Source organism: Natrix helvetica (assembly GCF_964273705.1).
Source record: "Natrix helvetica genome assembly, chromosome: W".
Lineage (NCBI taxonomy): Eukaryota > Metazoa > Chordata > Lepidosauria > Squamata > Natricidae > Natrix > Natrix helvetica.
The window spans coordinates 86,443,319-86,467,563 of NC_138555.1; the positions used below are offsets into that span (position 1 = coordinate 86,443,319).

At 57.6% G+C, this 24,245-nt stretch overlaps 5 protein-coding genes across 5 annotated transcripts; 1 reads left to right on the forward strand and 4 right to left on the reverse strand.

The window, feature by feature from the left end:
- Positions 1-138: 138 nt before the first annotated feature.
- On the reverse strand, positions 139-1,781 carry LOC309400537 (proteasome subunit beta type-6-like). The gene is made up of 6 exons (XM_081969107.1): positions 1,508-1,781; positions 1,354-1,421; positions 1,109-1,240; positions 796-925; positions 421-565; positions 139-323 (listed from the first exon to the last, which is right to left on the reverse strand). Exons 1-6 carry the CDS (start codon positions 1,604-1,606, stop codon positions 196-198), a joined length of 702 nt encoding a protein of 233 aa, XP_081825233.1. The 5' UTR covers positions 1,607-1,781; the 3' UTR covers positions 139-195.
- A 1,906-nt stretch (positions 1,782-3,687) lies between these two features.
- Positions 3,688-5,789, reverse strand: LOC309400536 (ceramide-1-phosphate transfer protein-like). Its single transcript, XM_081969106.1, is given in 4 exon segments — positions 3,688-4,555; positions 4,764-4,930; positions 5,440-5,582; positions 5,585-5,789. Coding segments are annotated over 4 exon segments (948 nt in total). The 5' UTR covers positions 5,697-5,789; the 3' UTR covers positions 3,688-4,029.
- A 1,288-nt stretch (positions 5,790-7,077) lies between these two features.
- Positions 7,078-9,722, forward strand: LOC309400539 (vitelline membrane outer layer protein 1 homolog). Its single transcript, XM_081969109.1, has 4 exons — positions 7,078-8,023; positions 8,358-8,479; positions 8,900-9,223; positions 9,600-9,722. The coding sequence occupies exons 1-3, from the start codon at positions 7,859-7,861 to the stop codon at positions 9,201-9,203; spliced, it is 591 nt and encodes a 196-aa protein (XP_081825235.1). The 5' UTR covers positions 7,078-7,858; the 3' UTR covers positions 9,204-9,223; positions 9,600-9,722.
- On the reverse strand, positions 9,669-11,657 carry LOC309400538 (transmembrane 4 L6 family member 5-like). Its single transcript, XM_081969108.1, has 5 exons — positions 11,406-11,657; positions 10,805-10,885; positions 10,400-10,539; positions 10,054-10,246; positions 9,669-9,825 (listed from the first exon to the last, which is right to left on the reverse strand). The coding sequence occupies exons 1-5, from the start codon at positions 11,577-11,579 to the stop codon at positions 9,811-9,813; spliced, it is 603 nt and encodes a 200-aa protein (XP_081825234.1). The 5' UTR covers positions 11,580-11,657; the 3' UTR covers positions 9,669-9,810.
- Positions 11,658-12,425: 768 nt separating this feature from the next.
- On the reverse strand, positions 12,426-18,008 carry LOC309400366 (zinc finger MYND domain-containing protein 15-like; the record flags this gene model as incomplete). The annotated part of the gene is made up of 13 exons (XM_081968800.1): positions 17,640-18,008; positions 16,637-16,859; positions 16,402-16,557; positions 15,924-16,084; positions 15,688-15,846; positions 14,642-14,728; positions 14,411-14,527; positions 14,047-14,135; positions 13,638-13,739; positions 13,278-13,407; positions 13,123-13,181; positions 12,790-12,950; positions 12,426-12,606 (listed from the first exon to the last, which is right to left on the reverse strand). The coding sequence occupies exons 1-13, from the start codon at positions 18,001-18,003 to the stop codon at positions 12,426-12,428; spliced, it is 1,989 nt and encodes a 662-aa protein (XP_081824926.1). The 5' UTR covers positions 18,004-18,008.
- Positions 18,009-24,245: the final 6,237 nt, after the last annotated feature.

Below are 24,245 nucleotides of genomic sequence, written 5' to 3' on the forward strand. Positions count from 1 at the left end.
GAAAAGTACCCCCGCCCCCCGCCCGCTCTCTCCATGTCGTTCCCGCAAGGACCGAAAGAAAGCAGCCACACTCAGCAAGGATTTCTGCCTTTAATACCCACCAAACACACATAAAGACAACCCCCAGCCCCCTCCCCAAGAGTTGCAGGCCATTCCAGGCGTCACTGGGGCCACACCCCCTCCCCACCTACCCCCTCAGATGGAGGAAAACCGGGGCAGTTCGTTGCCGAGAATGACCTTGCGCTCCACACCGTCCTTGGTGATGGCAGCCAGGCGGATGACGCCCCCACTCGAGCCATCGCGATCCATGGCCAGGGCGAGGGCTGCAAGGAGAGAAGACAAGCAGAAGCAGAGTCAGCCCCTTCCTGAGAAATAATCGGGGGCTCCTGCCCTTGGGCCCTGGGGTTGGGGTCTCCTCACCATTGGCTGTGAAAGTCAGGCACTCCTCCTTACTCATCCCGGGCTTGTAAGAAACATCCACGAAGCCGTAGATGTAGGAGCTGCCGGAGCCCCCAATGGAGAAGGGCTGGCGGACCATCATGCCCCCCATGGGGACAGAATACACCTGGAAGGGAGGCAAGAGAAACCTTCGGCAGGGCAGCCAGAAGCAGGAGGGCTCAGGGGTGGCCGGTTGGCATTGCACAAAAGTGCCCAAGGCCAACCCAGGGCAGCAGCTGGGTCCAGATGGACGTCCATCCACCCAGGCAGGACATCCTCCATGCAGTGTCAAGGGCCAGGCTCCCACAAGGCTCACCCCCCCCCCCGGAACCTGGGAAGCACATCGCTGCCCCTCACCTGCCCCCCCTTGAGCCTGTCCCAGCCGGCCACCAGGATCCCGGCCGTCAGGTCCTCCCGGTAACGGTAACACATCTCCTTGAACAGGCTGGCCGCTGTGTGCACCAGGGGCTGCTGGTCCAGCTCGATGCTGCAGGGCGAGGAGAGGGAGGGTTGCAGGCAGCCCCCACAAGCCCCCCCTTTCCAAGCCCCCCCCCCCACCAATCCAGGCAGACCAGAAGGGCTTCCACGGGCAGATCAGTGGCACTTGCCAGAGTGGACCTGCCGCCCCCTCCCCATCGCAGAGCCTGCAACGCCCCCCCCCCCCGCCCACCTGTGGAAGCCCAGCTGGTAGGCGACAGCGTCGGCGATGGCCTGGGTGTCGGCGGCGGAGCCGGAGCGGCAACAGAAGATGCGGTCGTGGATCTGGGTCAACTTGTCCGTGACGCGGTTGGCGATGTAGGACCTGCGGGCGGCACAGCCGTCATCCCCGCCCGGGACCCCCGCCCACCCCCTCCTCCCTCCTCTCGGGACCCCAACCCCCGCCCGCCCGCCTCCCTCCGCCCGCCGGCCACTGACCCTGTGGTGGTGCGGGAGTCTGCCCCGATGACCACGCCGCCGTCGAACTCCACGGCCATGATGGTGGTCTGCGGCGGAGGGGGAAGAGAATTAGCGTCAGCCCCGGAGACCCCGGCCAGGACCTCCCCCCGCCCCCGCCGGCGCCCGCCCTCACCCCGGTACTCTCCGCCTGGTGGGTCCAGTCCGGGCAACCGGCCGTCAGCCCGAGGCTCGGACCCGCCGCCAGCCCAGTCATTGCCATCGCCGCCGCCATCTTCGCCCGAGCGCGACACTGACGCAAAAACGCCGACGCGCAGGGCTTTACGGCACGGCGCTTGCGGAGAGGCCGAGCGGAGTGAGCCCGCGCAGCAACCGGCGGGTCCTGTTGGTGGCGCTCGTGGGTTTGGTTGGATTGCCGGGCAGGCCTCCCACTCGGGCCTCTGCCGTTTCTATCTCTTCAACTGATAGAGTCTCTGGAGATGTCCTAGAGCGGCAACTTTTTTGCCTGGCTCCTAAGACTTCCGGCGGTTCCTTGAATGGGATCAGCGGAAGCGCGTCATCCGCCAGCGCCCACACTTGGCCTGAAGCTCGACCGCTTTAAGACCTGTGGACTTCAACTCCCAGAATCCCACAGCAGGTCTTAAGGTTGGGGCCGAGGTTGGGAAACGCGGCGCACAGCATCCCTGACTCGCGTAACGTGGGAACGGTCTGCTGCCCGTTGATGCTGAATGTGCCCTTCAGTTTGAAAAGCCCCCTAAAAGCCGATCCCGCTGGGAGAGAAGAGGCTGATGTGGGGGGAGCTGGAGGTTGTTCGCATCCCCAGCACAACCAGGGGGTGCTCGGGTGGGAAGGGACCCTCGAAGTCAGTCCGCCCCGGACTCCGCGGTTGTCCTGGAGCCCCAGAGGGGAGGCTGTCCCCGCGTGCGTGCAGAGCTTCCCTCCGCGGGCCCTTCTACCATCCCGGAGCCCACGGGCAGGAGGGAAGCCCTCCCAGTCCCCGAGGCGACCAGGACTGGGCCCGTCGTGGCAGCTCCAGTCCAACCCAGGCAGCCTAGAGCGGGGCTGCGGTCCCTGATTCCCTCCCCGGGTGGCCTTCGGCTCTTCTGGCAGCTGCGGCACATGAGGGGCTCACAGGATCCCCCCCCCCCCGCGTCTGCCTGTGGTTTCCCTGCCTGGGATGGCGGAATCTTGCCTTGCTCACTTCTGAGCGACGTTTTCCTGGCTGGGGCCCAGTGTTGAGGTCCATGGAGATCCTCTTGAACCCCAGAGACTCTTTTCTGAGCTGGTGTCAATCTGCCCCCCCCCCACTCCATTTGCTTTGATGCCATCTGCAAATTTGATGACTGTCTCTTCTAACCCCCCCCCCCCCTTCTGAGCTGTTTACTGTTGAGGATTCCTGGTCCAGGATCTCCCCACGGCTTCCCTCCCTCCACATGGATGTAGACCCATGGAGGACCACCTAACTGGGTTTCCCTCTGGTAATGACTCCATCCCTCCTCCCACCCCCTAATTCAATTTTGTCAAGAAGGAGGCCAGCCTTATCAAATGCCTAACCACACCCACTCCCACGCCATTCCTTTGGCCCACTAATCAAAGGAAGTAATGAGATTCCTCTGGCAGGACCCTGCTGGCTTCTGGGAGTCCCCCCCCCCCATCCCTTGGGTTTCAAACCAGCTGTTTGTTTTCCTTTTCTGGGATTTTCCCAGGTATGTTTTGGTCTGGGGTTTCCTGCTACACCCCCCCCCCCCTTCCTTACATATCAGACGCCTGTTGGCTTGCTCCAGTCTTGCCATCTTTTCTACCCAGAGCTGGGTTAGCTTCCTTCTCTTTGACATTCCTCTCTCTCTGGACGTGTCCCAAGAAGCCTTCTGTTGTTTTTGGCATGGGTGGGGAGCCTTATCTCTTGCTGAGCTTTAGCCTTCGGGATCCCAGCCTTGCAGATTCAGCCTGTTTCCTGATGTGCTGCATTTGTTATCTCTCCCCTTTTTTATGGCTGTTCTTTTTGGTTCTGTTTTTCAGAGCTCTTCGTTCGACCACAGGGTCTTATCCCCCCCCTTCCCCCCTCTTCAGTAATGATTGTGTTTGGGAATCAGTTACCTCGTTTTCTGAACTTCTCAACTCAACCAGACAGTCACCCCCCCCCCCCCCCCCGAGAAAAACCTGGCTGGCAGCAGCCCTGCTTGGCTTGCAAAGGGAAAGGGAAAGGGGCTGTAGAGCAGAGGGGCTGTATCTGGGTCGGAGGGCAGTGCCTGCTTCCCTGCACATGGAGCCCCTGCATCCCGCCCTTCCCCAGCCTAGGGGCAGAGGGGCAGGCGGTATCCAGCTGCACCACAGCCCGGGGGTGGGTGGGGGCGCTGTAACCCACCCTTGGGGTGCAGGAAATGCGATGGAGTGCCACTTGCTGTACAGATGGAAAAGCCCCTGGCCGGACCAGCAGAGGGCAGTCACGAGGCATAGTTGGTTCTGGGTCCCTGGGTGGGTAAGTCCTCCCAAGGCTCTTTATTCAGGTCTTCCCCTCCCCCAAAGGGAGCCCTGCCGTCTTCCACTGGGGACCCCCAGGCGCTGAACGGGGGCTGCTCTCTGGACGGTGCATGCCGGCGCAGGGGCAGCCACTTTCTGCCCAGGAGAGCAGGCTTCTGGCCCCGGATCGGTCCTTCGGGTGCCGGGTGTGAAACCCCCGCATTGCCCTGGGCGTCCTTAGGGCAGCTCCAGCATCCCATGGGCAGAGTAGACCTCCTGGGTGACGTTGTACACCCGGCCCAGGCTCTCCACCGTGGTCAGGACAGCGGCCCCAACCGCCAGCTTCTCCCCCCGCACGATGATGCGGTACAGCTCCTGGCGGGAGGGCATTGCCAGGGAGGCCAGGGCAACGGCCTGCTGCACCCACCAGCTGTGATAGGGGGCCAGGGCCACCCGGTAGGCCTCCGCACACATCCGGGAGGGTTTCCCGTCCTTCGGGCTGGTGCCCAGTTTGTGCAGGAAGAGCTCCAGCCACTTCAGGGCGCGATGGAGGCGCAGCAGTGTCCGGCAGCCCGAGGGAGGCTGGTGGGCTGGCAGGGACTGGAAGCCCACCAAGCCCGAGGCCAGCTCAAAGTCCACCATGGATTGCACGGTGCGGTAGTGGAGGCCGTGCGGCCCCTCCTGATGCTGCTGCAGGATGCCGATCTTGGACTCAGTCTCCCGGGAGATGAGCCCGAAGGCCGTGCCCAGCGCCTCCATGAACCTGCAAAGCACAGCCACCTGTGAATGTGCAGCAGTGCTCCCCACCCGAGCACTGCTGAGGAACACAGTGGGAGGGAGCCATGCAGGGGGGGGGGGCGCAGTTGAAGGCCCCCAGTGGCCCCCACCTCTTTCTAGAAGGAAATTCCAAGCTCTGGATCGCTCAGGGCCTGGGTCTTCCCAGAGGCCACCCCCACCCCTTCCCTTCTCACTTGAGCAGCTGCCTCCAGCCTCGGAGGTACTCCTGGAGGAGGATTTCCCCCCGGGGGGAGAGGCTGGCCGAGAAAGCCCTTTGCAGCTGCCGGATGTCAAACTCTTCTTCGCCCCAGAGAGGGAGGGGGAATGTTGGGGTCCCAGCAGGGGCAAAGGCAGGAGTGGGCTGCAGAAAGAGAAGGAAGGGGTGGAGGTGGGTGGGGAAGGCAGGGGTGGAGGGAAAGGATTAAACTCCCCTCCCCGCCCCCCCCCCCCCCCGGTTTCCTTCTTACTTAACTGCCTCTTCCTTCAGTTTTAAGTTCCATTCCCTCCCCCTCCCCCCCTTACTTACCAGTTGGGAAACCACAGACCCAAAATGCCCTCCAGCCAGTTCATCTCCCAGCTCACACACACACATACACACACACACACACATTGTGGAAGGCATTTCGGACTCCCCTCCATCTCCCCATCGCCATGACTCTAACCTTGCTGGGATTTCAAGGGGGGGTGAGCCTCCTGGCTTCCCTGCCCACCCTCCCACCCACCCCCCAGTTATTAGGCCTGTGGTCCCTCAGCTGCCGCAAAACTCCAGAGGGTCTTTGGCACCCCTCCCTGTCAAGGGGGAAGCAGGCGCGTCTCCCCCTCCCTCCCCGACTGATAAGGCCAGCAAAGCCGCTTGTCTCTTCCTCTCACCTCTTCCTCCTTGGGCAGCGTCTTCCCAAGCCATGGGCAGCAATGCCCACCCCGGGCACAGGCAGCCAGGGAGAGCTTTGCTGCAGGAGCAGAAGCGCAGGGTGGGTGAGCTGCAGCCTGGGCCCTTTGGCCCCTGCCCGCCTTCCCCCGCCCCGCCCAGTCCCTGACTTACGGAGGTGCCGGCTGGAGAGGAAGAGGAGGAGGAGGAAGATCCCCAGGAGGAGCAGCAGCTGGCAGGGGCGCAGAGGAGCCCCCATCTCCAGCCTCTTGCCTCCTCCAGCAGGAGGGACCAGCCAGACCTTTGCACCCTGCCCTCCGCCCTCTCTTCCGGCAGAGATAAGGAGGAGGACGGTGTGTGTGTGTGTGTGTGTGCGTGTGTGTGTGTGTGTGTGTGTGAGGGAGGGCCGAGCTGGGCGGCTCCAAGGGGGCCCCTCCAGCAGGGCTCTTGGGGAGGGCAGGGGGAACTGGCGGGGCAGAGGGCTGGTGGCCCCCCAGGCGCCTGGTAAGGTTGCTGGGACCCTCCAGGGGGAGGGGTGAGCAGGGAACCCCAATGCGGTGGGGGTGGGGCAGCCTGCCAACAATTCCCCCTGGAAATTTCTGGGTTTGGGGAAAAATGAGGCCCTGGACAGGAAAGGGCTTTGCTGGACAAGGGGCAGTCTCTCCAGGCCACCCCCTTTTTTTCAGGCTGCCAGATGTGCCCCACGGAGTCCCATTTCGGGCTTCCAGAATTTCCATGTGTGCCCACCTCCCTTCCTCCCTCTCGCCCCCCCCCCCGGATTGATTGGGGCTGCTGGAGCAGAGGCAGGGGGAGGGGTCCTGCACTTTGATGCCCCCATGCCCCCCCCCCCTGAGCCTGGAATGCTATGGGTGGCTTCCCCCCTGCTTGCTCCGTCCAGTCCCAGGTGCCTCCGAGGTGGGTGCTGCATGAGCTTTTCTTAAGGTGGGGCTCATCTTTTCATTTGGGGGGGGGGGCTGGCAGTGGAATCCAGAACTGGAAGCGAAAGGGCCCAGATGGCATCACCTTCATGAAAGCCTCTTGTGCCATCCTCAGAAGTGCCGGAAATGGGTTCAGGCTGCCCAGGGAAGGGCAGGGTGGGGCACCTCATGGGGCAGCCGGCTTTATCCAAGTGTGGACTTTATCAGTGGGCTCCCCACGGAGCCCCACCAAGGAGGAGGAGGAAGGAAGGGCACATTTTGCTCGGTGGTGGTGGGGATAGTTCCCCACTTCAGTGGGCCAAGATTCGACCCGCCACTCATGCCCCCTCTCGAGACGCTCCCACTTGACGGACTGCCAGGACACTCCCTCCCTCCAAGAGGGTTACAGACGAAGAGCAGCAGGGGATCCACTGAGGAAAGCAGTCTGTGCCTGGAGGTCCCCCGAGATCTCTGCTGTGGCTCCTTTCCCACCAGCCCCCTCTCACTCCAGAGGGCCAGGAAGGGGTCAGGGCGCCTGGGACCCCTCCCGCCACCTCCCGCCCTCCAGGCACCAGCCCAGAAGCAGCCCAGGTGGGCAAAGGCCTCTCCAGCCCAGGGGCTCGGGGGCTCTCTGCTGCTCCTTAGGACCGTGGGGGAGCTGGTGGGCCCAGCTGGAACCCCCTCCCCCCCCCCGGGTCCTCCAGGCTCCCTGAATCAGCTGAGCCGCAAAGGAGCCAGGAGGAGCCAGAGTCCCTAGTCCTGGCAGGGGAGTCTCCTCCCTGGGGGAGGGGGGGAAGCCTTTGCAGGCTGCAAAACATGGGCCTCCTTTGGAGGGGGCTCCTTTGGCAAACGCCTGGCTCTTGGGCAGTTGCTTATGGTGCCCCCCACCCCCTATTCTTCCCCCCCCCCCAAGCATTGTCCTTGCCTTATGTAGACCTTGGCCTTGCCAGCCCACAGCACTTAAAGCTCTTTTAGCTCCTCACAGTCTGTAGGATAAATTGGGAGGGGCCGTATTAACACACACACAGACACATCGTTGGGTGGGTGTGTGTGCGTGTCCCAACACCCAGCATTGGCAGAGAAGGTGGGCCAGAACCCCCCTCCCTGTTTCCTGCCCAGGTGAGGAGAGTCCAAAGCCCCCATTTGCTCCCTTGTGGCCACAGCTGCTTTCACTCTTGAGACCCTGGCTCTGAGCTGCTTTTCCCTCTCGGGACCCCTGGAGCCCCCTGACCCTCAGGCCAGGCGGGGGCTTCCCAGGACCCAGACGGGCCTCCTGCCAGCCTGGCCTTTGTCCTTCCTGGGAACAAGGGGTTCAAGACCCAGGCTAGGATTTCCGCACCTGTTTTGTTCGGCCTAATCCCAACCGGTTGAACCTGTCCCCTTCAGGGGCCCAGGTGGGATCTCGGGAGTCATTTGATCCCGGCCACCCACCCACCCGCCCCTTTTTGGCAAGAGGGTATAAAAGCAGAGCAAGGGCACCCCCGGGCAGAAGCTGCTGGGCATCATGGCGGCTGTCAGGTTGTGGCTTTTGGGGGCGGCCCTGGCAGGAACCGGCGTTGCCGTGGAAAGCTGGCCTGCCATTGGGGTGTCCAACGGGGGTCCCTGGGGTCCCTGGGCCTGGCAGGAGCTGTGCCCGCGTGGGACCTATGCCACAGGATTCAGCCTCAAGGTAATCGCCCCCCTTCAGCCTCTTCCGTGCCTTCCCTGGTTTGGGGCCCAGGCCATGCTTGAGGAGACAGATGCTGGGGGGGGGGGGGAGCCCAGGGGAAGACGGGTGGAAGGGCTGCAGCCCCCCCCCCAGGGAATGCTGACCAACCAGGCAAGAGGAGGGAGAGCCGGATGCCCCTGGGCACCTACAGAGCCATTCCTTCACTGTCGCCTACGCTCCCCGTTTTCCTGACTTGGTAAGCAGGTAAGCAGCTGGGGTTCCACCTGCTGTTTGACCCCCGGCCTCCCCTCCCCCCTTGTGGGTCCTTGAGCGTCCCTCCATCTTTCTGTCCCAGGTGGAGCCTTATCAGGGGCAGGCAAAAGACGACACGGCCCTGAACGGCCTCCGGCTGCATTGCACGCGTGGCGCCCACGGTGGGGAGGCCGAGGCTAAAACTGTGGAGTCCCAGAGCAACGTGTGAGTCAGTCCCCTGCTTTCCTCCCTGCCCCCCCCCCACAGCAGCCCCCCCTTTCCCCCTTTCCCCCCACCATCCTTCTCCTCATCTCCACTGGGCCCCCATGCCTCCCCCTGCCAGCCCTGGATGCCTCGCCTTGGCATAACGTTGCGTTGCCTCAGTGCGGGTGCGTAGATGTCCCCAGGCGCTTCCTGCAGTTAGAAATGTCGCCTGCAATGAGCAGAGCCCAGGGTGCCCAGGCCAAGCCCTCCTGGTACCCGGGTGAGCGGGGCGGAAGTGGGCCTCCCCTCGGAAGCTTCTCTTCCATGGAAAGCCATCCGTCAAGGAGCGCCAGGCGGTGCGACAGACGAGGTGGCAGAAGGCGGCAAGAGGGGAGGGGGGTTTGCCAGCATTTAACCCTTCTCGCCTCTGCCTTCCCTCAGGTGGGGCCACTGGACTGACCCCCTCTGGTGCTCCCCGGGCAGCTACCTGACCGGCTTCTCTCTGAGGGTGGAGAGTGTCCGGCGTGGCATCAGCGACTACATGGGTGCCACCAACATCCGCTTTGCCTGCTCAGACGGGAAGGTCCTGGAGGGGCCAGGGCTGCCCTGGGGGGAGTACGGAGCCTGGAGCCCCTCCTGCCTCAAGGGCCTGTGCGGGATCCAGACCAAGCAGGAGGCCATCCGGGGTGTCCTGATGGATGACTCTGCCCTCAACGACCTCCGGTTCCTCTGCTGCACCCAGTGACCCTCACGGAGCCCACACAGGTCAGTGTGTCCTGGCACAAGCAGCCCCTCCCCCCCCGTGGCCCCTTCTGATCCCTTGGGAGAGGAGAGAGCCCAAGAGCGCCCCCCACTTCGCCCCAGCCCCTCCCTCCTCTCCCTTCCCTTCCCTCGGGAGAGTTGGAGCAACCACTTTTTGGGGCCCCCAAACGCCCCCCCTCTTTCCCTGCCCCAGAGTGGTTCTGCCCAGGAGTGGCCAGCAGGTCCTTCCCGGCCTCCCCTGGTCAGATGCCCACAACTCAGCTACAGTCTGGCCATTTCCGGTCCCAGGAGGCCCCTGGGGGTCCCTCAGCACTCCCTGCCCCCCCCAGCCCCTTGACCGAAGAAGCCCCCCTGCTCAGCACCGGCCTTTTCTCCACAGGTCCCACCCCCCCAGCTTCTCCCAGGACCCCCTCCCGCCTTCTGCCAAGACCCTTCAGAGTGGACAGAGGCTGCAGCAGAGAGCCGTTTATTTGGGGGGCTTCCAATAAACCTTCACGATTGCACCCCTGCTGGCCGGGAGATTTGGGGGGAGGGGCCAAGTGGGGGGAGGAGTGGATGTTGGTGCGAGTGCTCCGGTCGGTCGGTCGGTCTCACAGGCCTTCCCCCTGGCAGGAAATCAAAAGGGCAGCGCCAGTGAGCTACCAGGGTTGCCAAGAGGGCTTGTGGGTCTCGTGCCCGGGTGCATGCAACCCCCCTCCGTACAAGGCTAGCAAGCGATGTGGGGCCCAGGGAGGGTGCCCCCCTCCCTCCCTCCCTCCCTCCCTCCCCCGGTCTCCTGTGGCCATCTGCTCCCAGCCCTCCCGTCCCAGGCGCCTCCTCCGCTGCCCACTTACAGCTCGGTCGTCGTCCTTGCGGCAGTCGCCACACACGGTGCCCAGGAGGCCGTTGACCACCTGGATGCCGCACAGCACCACCTCCAGCAGGCTGAGCCCCAGCAGGATGGAGAAGAGCACGACGTGCCAAAGGACGATGGAGGGGGGGCTCAGGCACACCTCCCACACGGTCTGGTTCCGAAGGTAGTTCTCACTGACGGGGGGGGGGAGAGCTCAGATTTGGAAGGTGGGCACACCGAAGCCCCTCCCCCGATGCCCCACTCGCTCCCGGGGCACAGCCTGGCCCACGGCAGAAACCCCGTGAGCCGTGGGTGGGTGGGGCTTCCTGTCCCCCAGCCCTGCTCACCTGAGATCCTTGAAGGGGGACGCCCACTTCTGAGGCTCCGTTTCACACCAGGGCCCGTCGGCCAGGGCTGTGCAGGAGACCACCAGGCAGTAGAAGGCCCCCAGGCCCCCGAAGATGGAGCAGAAGACGGAGCGCAGCATCTGCCGTGTGGTCGGAAAAGGGAGTGGGGGAGGGCTCGCCCCTCTGGCCCTTCTCTCTGCCACGCACTCACGGGCCCTCCCTGGCAGCCCAGGGCCCTGAGCGCCCAACCTGCCAGCTTCGTCAGGTGGAGCGGATGGGGCCCCTGGCTTTGCACTGCCTGCCACCCCTGCCCGTCTCGTGGGGCCACCTGGCCAAAGCCCCCTTTGGGGTTCAGCCTCAGGGGAACCAGAGAGCTCCCGGGGAGCCTCTCCTGTCTCCACCTACCCGGCAGCGGTTCCCGCAGCATCCGTACCCGCAGCATCCTTTCCCGCCGGCCCGCACGGAGGAGCAGCCGGTGCAGAGGACCTGCGGGGAGAGAAAGTGGCCGGCTTGGAGGTGCCCCTCTGCCCAGGACGCCCCCTTAGGGAAGGCAGAAGCCAGGCAGCCATGGCGTGCACCACTCCCTGCTTCCCTGTGAGTGTTACCGGCTGGCACCAAGGGCAGCGCCCAGCACCCGGCTCAAAGTCCAGAAGGAGCAGAGCTGAGCTTTAGATGGAACCGGCTGGCGCTCTGCTTACAAAGGGTCTAGAGATGGAGCAGGGGTCTCCCTCTCCTCATGACGACTCCTCCCCCTGCCCTGGCCATCCAGGAAGCGTTCTACCTCCAGACATGAGACGGTCTTGCCCAGCCCGAGACCCTCGGCCCGGAGCGCTTAGCCCACTTCCGAACTCTTCGAGATGCTTCGCTTTCCAGCTCAAGTAAGCAAGCCATCCCTTGCCCCTCGCCCTGCCCCCAGGGGCCCTGGGAGAAGCTGCTCCGGCAAGGGCAGCTCCCAAGAATCCAGCAAGACCCCAGGAGAAGCCCCCGCCCCACCCTGCCCACTCACCATCAGCCCCCCGCCGATGACACCCCCCATGAGCCAGGCCTGCTTGGTGATGTTATCCGGCGTCCATTGGCTCTCGGCGTTGGGGAAGAGCAGTAGGATGTTGGCCGCCATGCAGGCCAGGGCCGCGACCACCAGGGTGAGGCCCACCAGGCGGGAGCACTTCCCGGTGCACATGGTGGCGTGTGCACAGGGGCTGCGCGAGAGCTTGTTTGTTCAGATCACTCGGCCAAAGGGCTCCCCTCTCGGCTGCCACTCCACCCACTGGAGCCCAACAGCTCCTTCCTCTTCCAGGCCGGGTGGCCCCAAAGCCCTGGGAGGGGCCTGAGAGCCACACGGTTGGCATCCCCTGGGCTCAGGGCAGAGGGCACAGTCCAGGGTTCTTGCCAGCCGGAGGCCAGAAGCGCTGAGCTGTGGCTCTGCAGCTTTCAAGAGTTCGGAGCCCTGCTTGGGGACAGGGGAGGTTAATGGGGGGGGGGGTCTGCTTGTGGAAGAGGGTCTCCGGTCAGCATCTTTGGCCCATCTGCTCCCCACAGCCCCCTCCACACCCCCTCTGATGCGGCCGGGACCCTCTCGGCTTCCCCAGGTATCCCACCCTTCCTGAAGCTGACTCCCTGGCACCACGGCTTGTGGGTGGGGTGCTGGCATCGGTGCATCACCCTCGCCCTCGTCCTCCCGTGGCTGTGGGGGGGGCAAGGATGGGGAAGGGAGACGAGTCCAAGCCTCCCTTCTTCAGCTGGGCGTCTCTGCGGCCATTGGCCTCCTTTGGGGCCTCGGTTGATGTGGGGCCTCATTTCACCGGGGGGGGGGCATGTTCCCGCCATGTGTCTTTCCGCCAAGCATGAGCCCAGGACTCTGTTCCCAGCCGGGGCTGCCAGCCAGCTTAAGGGAGCCCAGAATCCCAGGAAGGGCCGGAAGGGACTTCAGAGGCCTTCTAGACCCAACCCCCTGCTCAAGGTGTCAACCAGCACAGAGTCTCGGTGTGTCCATCAGTGCTTTATTTCCTGTGCCCCCCCCCCCGTGTCACTTGCGCCGGCGCCCTGCCGCACGGATCTGCCTCTTGTCCTTACGCCGGCTCCGGGCTGGCTCGGGTGGCTCCGGGTTCCCGCTGGCCAGGAGCGGCTGCGGAGGCGGCACCGAGCTCTGACGGTGGTTGTTGGCTGAGGCCTTGTAGATGAGGTGGAAAATGAAGGCGTTGCAGTACCTGTCAGGGGAGGAGGGGCACGTGAGGGGCTGGACAGGGGCAAGACGGGGCCAGGAGGACACCCCCCCACAAAAGGTGGGGCCCTCTGCCCCAAGGGCCACGCACGGCTTCCCTGTGTGCCAGGAGGAGGGGAGGGAACTCGGTGGCTGCCAGTCAGAGGCAGAGGAGGGTCCTCGTACCCACCAGGGCATGGCGTTGTCAATCCCGGCTTGTCGGAAGGGTGAACGGAAGGGATTGATCTGGGCGGGGCTGGCGCTGCCCCCCGTGGCCATGGAGACTGCGGCCTCATCCACGGCACAGCTGTAGGCGCTGCACTCGGTGAAGTAGGCTGGCACTCGGAGGGACTGCGGGGGGCAGAGAAGCACTGTCGTTGGCGGGAGGGTGGGGGGGTCAGGGGAGGTCTAGGCCAGGCCAAGCTGGTTATTGCTGCCAAGGGAAGGTGCCCAGCAGCCATTGTTGGGGCTGGGGGTCTCGGTCCTGGCGGCTGGGCACCTGCTCCCCCTGGCGGCAGCTCACCTGCAGTCGCGGCAAAGCACTCAGCCAAGTCTCCTTCAGGGCAAAGCCGGAGTTGAACCCTGGGCAGGTCAGGGGCACAAGGGGGGGCTGCGTTAGGTGCAGAGCACAGGACCCCTCCCCACCCTCAACCGCCTCCTCCCCTCTCCTCTTCTCACCAATCACCAGGTCCGGTTTGGGGGCCTGCAGGAGGTGGTAGGGCCGGGCACTGAAGCCCAGCTGCAGCTCCCGGCGGCCTCCTTTGGCCCTGGGGGCCAAGCCGGGCAGGACGGAGACCCCCTGCTCCTCCTGAAAAGAGGCGGGGGGAGGTGATCACCCTCTGGGGAGGAAGGCCAAAGACAGAGGGAGAGTGGGACGTTCAGCATCCCAAATCAGCCGGAAGATCCCTCAAGATCCATGTGCCAGGATTGCCCCCCCCCTCCCTGGGGGTGAAAAGGGAGGAAGAAAGACACACACACACACACACACACACACACACCCTGCTCCCCTGGGTACAACCTCAAGGGAGGAAGACTCACGTCTCTCTGCAAAAGGAACTGCTGGCCGTCCAACTCGGGGGGCAACGTGTCCCCCACAAAGAGCAGCTCCAGGGAAACGTGAGGGAGCAACACTGACAACTCCTGCCGGGGAGGGGGGAGAGGAGGGGGGGTGGGAAAGGGAGGAGGGGGGGAGTGCAAAGAGGCTAGCAACAGGCAATCGTGTTTGGGGCTCCTTTTTAAGTTGCCCTCCTCCCCCCCCCTCCTTCTCCCCCAGCAAGGAGGTGGGTACGTTGGTGAGAGGCAGGGGAGCTCCCACGGCCTTGGACTACAGTTCCCATCCCTCCCAGGCTGCCGAGCCAGAGGTCTTCCTGCAGACCTGCTCCAGTGCAGTCAGACAGAGTGGGGCCCCCTCTCTCTGCCCCCCCCTTCACCAGAGACTCTTCCCTACCCAGAAGACCATCAGGACGCCAAACTCCTTGCCGGATTCCACCAGGTGGATCTTGAGGGACTGTTTGTTCAAAATGTTCAGCTCTGGAACTGAGAGGAGGGGGAGGGGAATGAGGGACCTTTCACTGCAACCTCCTGCGGCTCTTCTGCATGGGCCTCCCGGGGGGGGTGCTCTGTCGTCAGCCCCTCCCCACCCACCCCTAAGGCACCAGAAGCCGCCATCCCTTCCCTTCGGCCGGGCCATGGCAGGTGGTCCCAAATTCGCACCCGTGGCCACCCGAGGCTCCTGCAGGCGTGGCCAGGTTATGGTCCCTGGCCCCCTAGGCCCCTCTCCCCTTCCCTGCCGCTGAGGGACCCCCACTCACAGTGCTGGGGGGCCAGCTGAGTGATGATGTAGTAGGCAGTGAGGGGATAGGTCAGCAGCACGGCCAGGGGGGCCCCGAGAGGCAGCCCCCGCCATTGGTAGTACTCTTTCCAGGACGCTGGAGGAAAAGGGGGGACATGGGGGTTGGGGGGGGGAAGAAGAGTGATCAGATGGGGGAGGGTCTGTGCAAGTAGAGCAGGGGGGGAAAGGAGCCATGCTGCCCCCTCCTCACCAAAGAAGGTCCGAGGTGTGGGGGGCTCTGGGGGTGCTGGGGGGAGTGCCGTCCCTCCTTCCGGCCTGAGGGCCTCAAAGGGGTTACCTGCAGAGAGAGAAAGCCCCCACCCCCAATTGTGCAAGGTGAGGAGACCCCGGCTTCACCCCCTCCGCTCCCTGAGTGTCCTTAGAGAGAGTGCCTGGGGGGGGGAGGGCTCTGACAAGGGCGGGGAGATAGTGTTGCCCCTCTTGGTGGGCAAGACTGTTAAGACCCCTTACTCCGCAGGGGGAGGGAGGGAGGGAGGGAGGGGGCTGCACAGCCTCCACCACCCAATTTATTCACTCCTTCATAGAGGCCTCTAGTTTAGGGCTCACCAAACATGGCGACTTTTAAGACTTGTGGACTTCAATTCCCATAATTCCCCAGCCAGCATATTAATGAGGCAGTCTGGGGGTTGAAGTCCACAAGTCTTCAGGTTGCCATGTTTGGAGAGCCATGCGCTACTTTGGCCAGGATCACCCTGACTCTGGGCGGTTTACAGGGTGAAACGTAGCGCCAGAGAGAGTGCAGAGGTCAGCCACCGTCCGTCCACTCTGGCCTAAAGACTAAAGGGTGACCGGGCATGAAGGGTGCCTATTCTGCCCGGCTGGATCGGATGGGCAGCAACCACCGGCTGGGGGTGGGGGGTGTCCCTCAAAGCTCCACCGTGAAGAGCTTCAGAGGTCACAACCAGCACCTTGAATTGTAGCCCAAAATGTGTAAGGTGCAGTTTATGAAGGAATGGTATTGGCGGTCCTGACGCAGTTGGGAGGAGGAGGAGTCAAGCAGGCTGTTAGTCTGGGCATGGAAGGCTCCCCTAGAATGCCACGGAGGCTTATTTTCTCAGGGGGAAACTGCCAGTCCGGGAAGATTCCTATGAACCGGATATAGGCACTAAGCAATAAAGCAATAAATGGTTTGGATTCTTTCGTGTGTGGGCCTAGTTATTTGCGCCTGGCACATTTCCCGCCAGGCCCACAGCTGCCCATGCCTGCTGGCTGCCGCCTCTTCCAATCCCCACTCACCACTCTGGAGGAAGGGCACAGGGGTCTTCACGGGGCCCTTCTGCAGCCCCAGGCCGTAGTCCGGGGCCCTCACCAGCATGCTCTCAGCCACCCAGTATCCGCGGGTCAGCCCTCGCGCAAGCAGGAAGCCCTCCTTGTTGAAGGTATCGCTGGTCACCTCTGGGGAGGGAAGGCAGGGTTGGACCTGCAGCTTAGCCCCGGTCTCCCCCTCTCTGGGATGTGGTGGGGCTCCCTACCAGCAGCAAAGGTGAAGGGGAGGTTGGCGAGCTCTCTGGCTTGGCTCATGTATCCAGCCATGCGCTGGCACCAAAACTGGTGCCCGATGTCCTCGGGGCTGCGGCTCCAGTCCAGCTTCCGGCACTTCTCCGAGCAGTAGAAGACAGCGCGGCAATGCTGGCTGGCGGAGAGAAAGAGCTGGGCACGGGGTGGCACAAAGCTGGCCAAATGGCATAGGAGGGGCAGGGCAAGCTTTCCAGAATGACAAGAACTGGGACTTTGGAGGTCTTCTAGTCCAACCCTATAAGTCTTCAGATGGCGGTCCAATCCCTTCTTAAAAACCTCCTCCAGTGCCCCCCGAGGCAAACCATCAATGGCACCAAAAGCCTCCCCAAGCCTTTGTGGTCTGGAAAGGGGAGCCCACCCCCCACCCCCAGCTCAGGCAGAAGGTGGTGACTAGAAGGGGGGGGGCTGCGATTCCGTCTGCTCTGGACTCACCAGGCTGTGATCTGGCCCTCAAAACTGTGTCTCTTGCACACGTGGCACGCCCTCACCCGTGTGGTGGGGAAGGAGAAGCTGGGTTTGGGGCCCCAGCCCCGCATTGGACCCTTGCTCATCCGGATGCCCAGGCGAGCAAGCAGGGGCTCCAGGGACCTGCTGGGGCCAGAGCAGAAGAGGGTCAGGGGTGGGGAGACAAGGAGCCCCCCCCCCCAAGCACCCTCCGCCCACTCACTTGTGCAAAGCTGGGTCTCCCACGGTCAGCAGCTTCGGCCGGCGGGGCTCCCCAGCACCCAGGGGGCAGAACATGCTGTAGCAGAGCAAGGCGAGGGCCCGGGGCTCCAGGGGCTCCTGCCCAGCCGTCCCCAAGAAGCCCCCCAGCAGGAAGTCAAAGCCCAGAATGGTGCCATACTCATCGGTCACCAGCAGGAGGTGCTCAACGCGCCACAGGGGCTGCCCTGCGGAGCACAAAGTGGGAGGGGAGGGAGGGGCAGATGGGGGCAGTTTGGAGCTCGCTGCAGGACCCAGGATCTCCCCCCTTCCCCCTCCCCTGATCACAAGACGAGGTAGGCTGCAAATAAATCTAATGAATAAACGAGGCTTCCCTGGAGAACCTGCTTTTTCCTTGGCATCACCTGAAGACAGACGTGTGGGAGGGAGGAGGGGTGGCCTGTGGGTCGGGGTGGGGAATGTCGGTGGGTCTCCAACCTCCTTGGGAGGGAGCCCAGGTGCCCCACGGTTTCTGGAGCGCAGCCCAGCCAGGACAGGGCAAAGCCAGCGGGGGGAGGGGAGACATTCTCCCACCAAGGTTTCAGCAGCAGCCGACAACAAGAGAAGCCAGCTTGATGGTGGTTACATGATGGCTAAGGCTTTGGCGTGAGCTCAAGGAACAAAGAATAGACTAGACGGGAGAGGGAGAGAAGGGAAGGGAAGGGAAGGAGGGAGAGGGCAGGGGAGGGCAAGGTAGGATAGGCTGAGTAAGAACTGGGAAGGGAGAAAATAGGGAAAAGGGGGGCTCAGACGGGTTTCTTTTTAAACAAAACTCTTCCTGGGAAAACCAGAGAGGGGAGGAAGAGGGGCTGGAGGACCCCTTCTTCCACCTTACAAGCCCCCAATGGCCTCCCCCTACCCAGCTGGGGTGAGGCTAAGCGAAGGTCAAAGGTCATGGGTCGGCCCTGCCCAGTGGCCTCTCCACAGCCCCGAATCCTTCCTGGGGGCAGGGGACTTCGGCCACAAACCTGTCTCCGTGGCCGCGTCGTCGTCCTCTTCTTCTTCTTCTTCCTCCTCCTCCTCCTCCCCCCCGGCCCCCACAAAGGTTATGAAGCGCTCCAGGTCCTGCAGGGCCAGGGCCTCCTCGCTGTAGAAGCGGCTGCCCAGCTGCTGCCCGGGGTCGGCCACCGTGAAGGCCAGGCTACGGTTGGGCAGCAGGTGCAGGATCCAGAGGGCTGGGTCGGGTGGCAAGCGGCGGATGGAGCTCTCCTGCCTCTTGCGCCGCTCGCTGCCCCGCCGGCAGACGGCATCCAGCAGGAAGCGCTGGTACCAGCCAAAGAGAAGCTCGGCAAAGTCCAGGATCTCTGCCCGGTAGCCGGTCACAAACTCCATGCCTGCGGTGGGAGTGGGAGGCCGTCCTGTAAGCGCCCTCTGCCCCTAGGAACCCCCCGAGGGACCCCAAGCACCCAGGAGGGGGGGACCCCGGATCAGCCAGGGCTGGGGCAGGAGCACGGCTTTCCTGGAGGGGCCCAAGCCCCCCCGTCCCCAGGTGAGAGTTGTGGGGGTCCTTGATGGCCACCGGGAAGGGGACCCGGTTTCAGCCCCTTCCCCAACAGCAGCCCAGGCCGGATCTCCCAACTCCTTCCCCCGCTTGGGGGCCAGGCTGCCCCCCCTCCTGGCCCAGCTTGCCTGCCCTCTACCTGAAGCGAGTACCGCCACCTCTTCAACGGTAAATAGCCAGAGGTTTCCCCGGTTGCCCTGCGACATCAGGGGTTCCGGAACCCCCCCCCTCCCCGCTTGCTCCTCCTGCCCAGCAGCCCCTCCCCCCTGACCCTCTCTGGCAGAAACCTCCCAGGCAGGGCTGCTGGTCCAGGCAGCTGCTCTGGGGTCTCCGCCCCCCCCCCCCAAAAGCAAAGGGTGGGGCCGACTCCAGATTCCCAAGCAGGAAACCCAGCCAGATGAGCGAATTCCCCTCTATCGAAGGGCCACATTAACAAAATTGTGCCCACCTGAAAGTACAACTCCCTTCCCCAGCCTGATCAGTTGGAGGGTGGGGATAGTGGGGGGCTTCCCTCTGAGCTTCTTCCTCCACCTGTTAGCCTCCCCCTCCATTCTGATGCTGTTCCCCAGGCAGCCTCTCTTCCCCAACCCCACATAGGAGCCCAGGGCCTCAGACCCCCCCCCCTCTCCCATGCTACGGCATCCTCAAGCGGGAAGGACCCCTGGAGGCCATCGAGTCCTGCCCCGGACGTCTCTGTCCGTCCCCCCACCCCAACCACTGACAGGCATCCAGCCAGGTCAGGCCACTTTATGACCCCAGAGCCCCACCTGGCCCCTGCCCCTTGGGCTTCCTTCCTCTCCCTGGGATTTGAGGGTGCTCAGCCTGGGGCTCCCTCCAGATCAGAGCGGGCGGGGGGCATCTCCCACATAACCCTCCCACATTGCTCTGCCTGCTTTCCTTGCCCCAGCTACTACAGCCAGGTTCAGGGCATCCATTTTTAAAAAAACAAACAAAAACAAACAAAAACATAAAACACATACAACCTTCTTCCATTTCATATAGCGTGTCATTTGGTTACAAGATTTTGTGCGTCCTTTCCATGGTCACCACTTAAAATTATATATTGAATCACAAATTGTTCCTTAGATAAACATAAGTACATTATTGTTATATGTCAATTTTTCAACTGTAATTATTATTCCTTAATTTTAAACAAGATGTTCTAAATATTGAATCCATACATACAACATCATTTTGCATCAATAGTTCAACTTTCATTATTATTCCTACATTTAAAACAAGATATTCTATATATTGAAATCATACATACAACATTATTCCATTACATCATTCTAATCTGTTTAACAGTGCTAAACCCTTACAGTATTGCATATATCATTCTATTATTCTTAAAATATAAAAAGTTCTCCCACTTTTTCCATTACCATGATTTTTTATCTAACCATTGATAAAACAAATCCGAAACCTTGTAAAATTGTTCATCTTCTTGTTCTCTAATTTCAAATGTCAATTTACTCATTTCCGCACATTCCATAATTTTTTGAATAATTTCCTCCTGCGTTGGTATTTTCTCATTTTTCTCATTTTTCTCATTTTTTGCAAATACAATCGTAGCTGCTGTTAAAACATTTACAATCAAATATTTCAAGTCTCTATTATATATTTCTGGTATAATTCCCAATAAAAAAGTCTCTGGTTTAAAGTCTATATGTTTTTGTGTCATTTTCTCCAACCACGTGTGGATCTTAGTCCAATATCTTTTAGCTTCTGCGCAAGTCTATCACATATGGTAATATGAACCCAGTATCTGATGACATTTCCAACACTTTTCTCATTTATTCTTGAACATTCTTGCTATTCTCGTCGGTGGTAGATGACACCTGTAAAACATCTTATACAAATTTTCTTTATATGCTGTTGACATTGTCATTTTGTAATTTTGAGACCACAATTTCTGCCACTTCTCTAATTCAAACCCATGCCCAAAATTTTCCCCCCAAGCTATCATAGTTCCTTTAACTTGTTCTTCTTCTAACTTAACTTCGAGTAAGTGTCCATAAAGTTTTTTAATTACTTTTTTGTCAGTACCCATCAAAATTTTAACTAACTCAGTCATTTTATCATAAAAACCTTCCTCTTTATGGTCCTTGTCATATCTAGATTGTATTTACACATATGAAAACCAGTTCATCTTTATACCTTCCTTTTCCAGTTCTTGCATAGATTTAAGTTCACCCTCTGCATTCAATATTTCACCATATCTGTTTGTTCCTTTTTGTATATTATTGCGTATGAAAAGGCTTCAATAGTTGATAGCCAGGCTAGAATTTTTAAATAATATCGTCTTTTAATCTTCTCCCACTTTAGTAGCAAAGCCTCCCTTAGGTAATGTCTTCTAAAATACCCCTGTGTTTTAGTTCCCTTGTACTATAAAAAGGCATGCCATCCCAACAATAGATCATGTCCTTCAAGGGTCAATAATCTGGTATTCCTTAGTGTTATCCATTCTTTAACCCACATCAAACTTGTTGCCTGGTGATATAATTCCAAATTAGGCAGGCCCAATCCTCCTCTTGTTCTTGCATCTTGTAACAATTTTAGTTTTATTCTTGCTTTTCCCCCCTGCCATATGTACTTCAACACTATTTTATTTAAGTCATCGAAAAATTCCTTCCCTAGTCTAATTGGAATTGTCTGGAACAGATATAAAATTCTAGGTAGAATGTTCATTTTAATTGTAGATGTTCTCCCTATCATCAAAAGTTGTAGATTTTCCCATTTCTTCAGATCCATCGCGACCTGATGTTTGAGTTTATAGTGGTTGTTGTCTTTAAGAGCGCTGCATCTTGCTGTTAATATATGTCCCCAAACATTTAACCTTGTTCGCAACTTGTATCTCCAAGGTTTCCACCAACTCTTTCTTTTGTCTTGTTGACATATTCTTTGTCAAGATCTTCGTTTCATCTTTATTTATTTTTAATCCTGCTACTTTTCCATATTCTTCTATTCTTTCTATCAATCTAGGTGCTGTTTACAATACAATACAATACAATAGTAGAGTTGGAAGGGGCCTTGGAGGTCTTCTAGTCCAACCCCCTGCCTAGGCAGGAAACCCTATACCGTTTTAGACAAATGGATATCCAACGTCTTCTTAAAGACTTCCAGTGTTGGGGCATTCACAACTTCTGGAGGCAACTTCTGTTCCACTGATGAATTGTTCTCACTGTCAGGAAGTTTCTCCTTAGTTCTAAGTTGCTTTTCTCCTTGGTTAATTTCCACCCATTGCTTCTTGTTCTGTCCTCAGGTGCCTTGGAGAATAGCTTGACTCCCTCTTCTTTGGGGCAGCCCATGAGATATTGGAAGACTGCTATCATGTCTCCCCTCGTCCTTCTTTCTCTTAAGCTAAACATACCCAGTTCCTGCAACCGTTCTTCATATGTTTTAGTCTCCAGTCCCCTCATCCTCTTTGTTGCTCTTCTCTGCACTCTTTCTAGAGTCTCCACATCTTTTTACATCGTGGCGACCAGAACTGAATGCAGTATTCCAAGTGTGGCCTTACCAAGGCATTATAAAGTGGTATTAACACTTCACGTGATCTTGATTCTATCCCTCTGTTGATGCAGCCTAGAACTGTATTGGCTTTTTTGGCAGCTGCTGCACACTGCTGGCTCATATTTAAATGGTTGTCCACTAGGACTCCAAGATCCCTCTCCCAGTTACTACTCTTGAGCAAGGTTACCACCTATACCGTACCTGTGCATTCCGTTTTTGTTGCCTAAATGTAGAACCTTACTCTTTTCACCATTGAATTTCATTTTATTAGATAGTGCCCAATGTTCAAGTTTGTCAAGATCCTTCTGTATCTTAAGCCTGTCTTCTGGAGTGTTGGCTATTCCTGCCAGCTTGGTGTCATCTGCAAATTTGATGAGTTCCCCATTTATTCCCTCATCCAAATCATTGATGAAGATGTTGAAGAGTACTGGGCCTAAAACAGAGCCTTGGGGGACTCCACTGCATACTTCCCTCCATGTAGATGCAGTTCCATTGAGGACTACACGTTGAGTGCGGTTGGTCAGCCAGTTAGGGAGTATCTTTCTATTTGACTTTGGTTTTTTTTTGTAAGTTATAGTCCATATTCTTATCTACAATTCCATTAAAATCTCCCATGATACAAATATTTAAGTAATCCTGTGTAATTTTCCTGTGTATTTAAATAATCCTGTGTAATAATCCCATTATTTTCCTGTGTAATTTTCTGTAAAATTCATCTTGCTTGTCATTAGGCGCATAGATTCCTATTAGGAGCATTTTCTTATTATTGTCCATAATTTCCACCATCAAAATTCTTCCATCGTCTCTGTATAAATTTGTTCCACGGGGATTGTATTTTTGATGTAAAGAATCACTCCTCTTTTCTTACAGATTGCCAATGAAGTAAACATTTTCCCCAGCTTTGGTTGCCTTAATAAGTATTCATGTTGCTTTTGAATATGCACTTTTTGTAGACAAATTATATCCAATTTTAGTTTCCCTAGTTTGTGAAATATTTTCTTTCTTTTATTTGCTGAATTAAGTATTTATGTTAATTGAGATCATTTTCTTCTCTTCCATATTTAGGTTTTATACATAGGATTTATTGCTCTGGTGGCTCTAGGTTCTCATAGTTCTTTAATATCCACACCACCTACAGCACCTTCTTCTATCTCGATCCCGCCTACTGCTCCTTCTTCTTTTTCAGTCGAAGCTGAAGACACCGCTCGTGGTTCTGTCACCGATTCTTTACGTCCAGTCTCCTCAGCCTTCCCTCTGAGACGTTTCTTTGAAAATCTGCTTTTTCAATTGAAACTATTCTGTATCTTTGTCCTTGCCATACAAACGTTAAACCTTCTGGTATCAACCATCTGTAATTAACACCTTTTTTGAGTAGGATTTTAGTCAAAAATTGATATTCTCTTCTCGATTCTCTCACTTTTCTTGGTATTTGCTTCATAACTACAATCTCCTTGCCTTTGTACTCCAGTTTTCTTTCTCTTGCTTTTTGAAGTATTTGCATCCTAATTGCTTTCTTGGTAAATCTTACATGAACTTCCTTTGGCAGGTCATTTCTCGCTGCATATCTTGTACAAACTCGAAATGCTTCATCTATAGCATCAGCCATCTTCTCTTGAGTTAACTCGAAGACATTTGTCAAAATTGCTATCATTATTTGTAACAGGTTTTCACATTTTTCTTCTTCTATGTTTTGGAATCTTAGAAAAAATCCTGACCTTTCCATCTCCCAATTCAATATTCCAATATTATCTTTATCGACCACATTCAGTCTATTATCTTTTTTTTTTATTAAAAGAGTTTTGTACAAACAAATTTTCCCCCTTTTCACCCCCCCTCCACACAATATAAATCTCATACAAGTCTATTATCAATCTCCCCAATTTTGTTCTCTCTTTGGTCACCTTCTTCTTCAATTTTTTGTAGTCTATCTTCATATTTCATCAAAAGTTTGAATACTATCAATTTTTTCATTAGTTTTAATTGCTTTTTGTTCCATGTTCTCCATTTGTTGTTTAATGTTTCCCGCTCATTGTTCTATTGTCTCAATTCTTTTTTCCATGTTTTCTGTTATCTTTTCGATGGTATCTGTTTTTACTTGCAAATTCTGAATTCCTTGCATGCTCATCTCTAAGGTAACTGCCTTCTCTCCCTTTTCTTTTTCCTGTTGCAACATTGTCTGTATTGATCTTTGTCCTCCTGCTGGTGAGGAGGAAGTTGTTGTTGTTGTTGTTGTTGTTGCAGAGCTGGTGGTTATTATTCTTTTACTCATCTTCAAATTTTTCTGTATTATAATCCACTTGGTATAAAAATCAATTGTAATTCAGAGTGATAATGAGGTGATCAAAGGTTTAAAAAAAGAAAAAAGGAAAGAAAAGGGTCAATTATAATCCAAAGTGACCATGGGGTGGTCCAAGGTAAAAAAAGTAAAAAGGTAAAAGAAAACAAAAAGGCCGAAAAAAAGGGAAGAAGATTCTGTGGAAAAAAAGCCAAGAGTAAAACAAGAAGGCAAAATGGAGACAGTGGGTAGATCCACTATCAAAAATGTGAAAAGGAAAAAGAA